Below are 3,428 nucleotides of genomic sequence, written 5' to 3' on the forward strand. Positions count from 1 at the left end.
GATAATAATAGTAATAAATAGCATGAGACATTGAGGTGAAATCAAGCAGTCGTCATTTTTGGGGCATATTGAGTTATTGGTATCATTTTAAAGCTTTCATTCTTTTGACAAAAGAACATACCAGGCTTGTTTTATAGAAATTGAGCCATTTGCGATTGAAGAAGGTGGGGGTACCTGGTTTCAGAGAGAGAATTAGCAAGAACATTTTAATGGCCTTCAAAGTTTGGTGCCAGTGTTAGCTTGAGAGTACTCGGGAACTAAGAATTCACATTTTTTTTCAGTCTGAGTGAAAAATGAGAACTTGTATAAAAATTGCTAGTCCGGCAGAAAATGCCAATTTTATGGATTTCGTAATTTTGACGAGTTCCTAATTTCACTGCGATGCCTCGCGTCAAATCCCCGCTCGAGAGCAAACTCTATGAGGTGCTTCTCACTATATGGTCGCTTTTAAGGACAAGGGGGCTATCCCGAAAAAAGCTGTTTTGAGAAATTGGAAGGTAAAGTTTTTGCCCCTTTTTCAGTTTCTTTAATAGACAACTATACCCAGACAAATATACACACCAATAAAACCAAACTTCTCCTGTAGGTGTGGCAATGCCCATTTTTGGTGTAGGACAAGATTTCTGGAAATCCCAGGAAATCTGGGTTAGCCCGCTTGTCCTTAAAAGCCACCATATTTATTAAGATCTCACACGGGTCGTGAATTTACTTACCTAGATCATCGGCCACAATAAAGACAATGTGTGGAGGTTTCCTGACTGCCAACACTTGATCCGTCAACACCACTACTGTCACACACGCAAGGAGGCATTCCCAGAAGATGTCCATCTTTATTTTGGGTGTGTTTTTACTTGTTAATGGAAGTTGCTACTTTTCTTTCACTCATTTGTTTAGCTGCTTTTCTCTCTGGCCTTTTCCCCTTCACTTTATCATTCCAGGTACCTTTATCGTGTATAACTTTTTGTCTTCACTCAAACTAAACTAAACTTGACAATTTATTCATGTATCAAGGTACTGATGGGTGTTGTTTAACAATTACTTTTGTATAGCCGTTGAATTAGGATAGTCTCGTTAGGTTAACGTTATCCCCTTTTTCTTAAGGCGTACTGGTGTTTATTCTGTCTTTCGGTACAATGTACTCCCGAAACACAGCATAACTGTTGATTTCAGCTGTTTCTGGAACGGGAAATACGATGCTCAGAAATACTGCCTATTATTTCAGTAGCATAGTTCCTACAACTGATATTTCAACTTGTAGAGTTTCCCATTCGAACATTTCCGGAGTGGCATCCACTTTTCTTGGTGTCGAAGCTGTTCAAGTGAGTTTCTCTGTTTTGCATCCTGAATAAAAAGGATAAGTTTCAAAAAGGTAGAAAGGTCTTTGTAGGCACTTCTGTGGTGCAGTTTGAAGTGTTGAAAAAGAGCGGATAACGAGATCACAGCTTTAGTAATTATTTATGTTACATTTATCGGAGTAGCTTAAAAACAAACTACCCTGTTTAGTATTAGAATTGATTACGTTCATTTATTGCACTAGAACGTCGATAAGGAACATAGGATTAGTTGTTATAAAGAGCACACTTATGAAGCAAAGTCCGGGACTTTAAGTGAGTGAGTCTTGAACATGCACAACGTGAAATGTTTCTGTTGTATACATCAAGGAAGTTAAATCTAGCAACTCTGTTCGGAGTCACACACTACAATAATAACTACTGTCAGAATACTAGATTTAGATATGCTTTGCTGGAGACAAAGCAAATTTCTAAAGAGCCCGTTTGGAGATTCGTTAATCTGTCACAAGGTGAACATTTTGCTGTTGCTACGTATACCCACAAGGCAGGTGAACCTAATCAGCAAAATCTTGATAGGGACTCCAGCGATGAATGGGCAGCTTGGCAATCTCTCTCAGTGTTTTATAGGAAATGCATCATCACCATCTGCATCATTATCTCCGCCAACTCGTGGCCTTATTACAGACAGAGGACCACTTAACACCGTAACCGAAAAAACAACACAACACCCACCACTTTTACATTTTAGCTCTTGCTTAACAACTCACAATCAGCCTCAAAGAATATGAAGTAGAAAAGAGCACTTAACTCACTTGAATCCTGGTAGACATCTCCTTTGATGCTTTCCGTGAACTTTGAGCTCTGGATGTGAGAACAACGAGGGAGGAAAGGATAATTGGATAACCGGATACGTTCACTGGCCACTTATGGGGTTGTGGTGTGTATGTACATCTCTCACTCGCGTTTGAAGGAGAAAAAAAAACCTAGTATGTGTGAATCTGGATCAAACTAACTTTTTAGATTTTTTTGGGGGGGGGTTGAGAAAATGAACATACCTTTCAAACTCTATTTGGAATTTTTACATTCAATTTTTTAAACATTGTTTTGACTAGATATCGAGAACAAAAGTTTCCAAAAGCTAAATAAAATGTGCGTTGTTTTTTTTTCCAATTTGCAATGAACGTTACCTTTGTTAGATACTGGACTTTTAACTCCGACAGCAGTAAGCTAACAACAGCGATACGGACTCGTCACTGTCTCTTTATCTTCTCCCACCAACACAATTAATACTTACACATACCAACTACAAGTTAATCAGTGTTCAATCTTCTCACTTTCCATTTTGTGATAAACGGGCTCCGCTTATCTGCAATCTCCATTGGTACAGTGATCTACATTCTTTTAACGAAGGCCATGTTAAAGTTTGTTTTTCTCTTATGTGTTCGCATGAACACGATTCGTGTATATTAGTAATTATTTACAAGAGAAGAGGAAGATTTGGTTGGTGAGTGAGTGGGAAACAGAAAGAGAGAGAGAGAGAGAGAGAAAGGGAAGGGAGAGAGAGAGGGAGAGAGAGGTGGAGAGAGAGGGATGAAGAGAAACAGACACACAAACAGGCAGGCAGACAGATAGACAGACACAGATTGACAGAACGATAGGCAGACAGACAGTCAGACAAACATAGAGTGGGTGAGGTAGGAACAATACATTTTCTTTTGGAAGTGATTAGAGAGAAGAACATAAAATAAAGAGAGATACTACAAGTGGGAAGAGAAAAGGTAGTAGCGAGAGAGAGAAAGAGAGAGAGAGAGAGAGAGAGAGAGAGAGAGAGAGAGAGAGAAAGAGAGAGAGAAAGCCAGCCAAACTCTCTGGACAGAAAGAGTTCAGACCTGGTGCGGAGGAGTGCTCTCCATGACTGCATTGGTCAGCAACACCTTGCCCACCTCCACAGACTTCAGCATGAACACCTGTGGGCAGTTTTAGTTTAGTTTTAGTAAGAGTTTTACGGCGCTCGCAACACAAATAGGTCAAATAAGAGACACATATTAGGGAGTATAATAATAATAATAATAATAATAATAATAATAATAATAATAATAATAATAATAATAATAATAATAATAATAACAATAATAA

The 3,428-nt window shown here is 38.7% G+C and overlaps 1 protein-coding gene across 1 annotated transcript in view; it reads right to left on the minus strand.

The window, feature by feature from the left end:
* The window catches only part of LOC101848458 (arylsulfatase B), a gene marked incomplete in the record, with an annotated part of 27,320 nt that extends 25,312 nt beyond the window's left edge, over positions 1-2,008 (minus strand). The window contains 2 exon segments of the mRNA XM_013086719.2: positions 714-1,341; positions 1,834-2,008. Of these exon segments, the coding sequence (XP_012942173.1) occupies positions 714-828 (115 nt within the window).
* Between the last annotated feature and the right edge of the window lie 1,420 nt (positions 2,009-3,428).

Source organism: Aplysia californica, unplaced genomic scaffold, assembly GCF_000002075.1.
Source record: "Aplysia californica isolate F4 #8 unplaced genomic scaffold, AplCal3.0 scaffold00495, whole genome shotgun sequence".
Taxonomy (NCBI): domain Eukaryota; kingdom Metazoa; phylum Mollusca; class Gastropoda; order Aplysiida; family Aplysiidae; genus Aplysia; species Aplysia californica.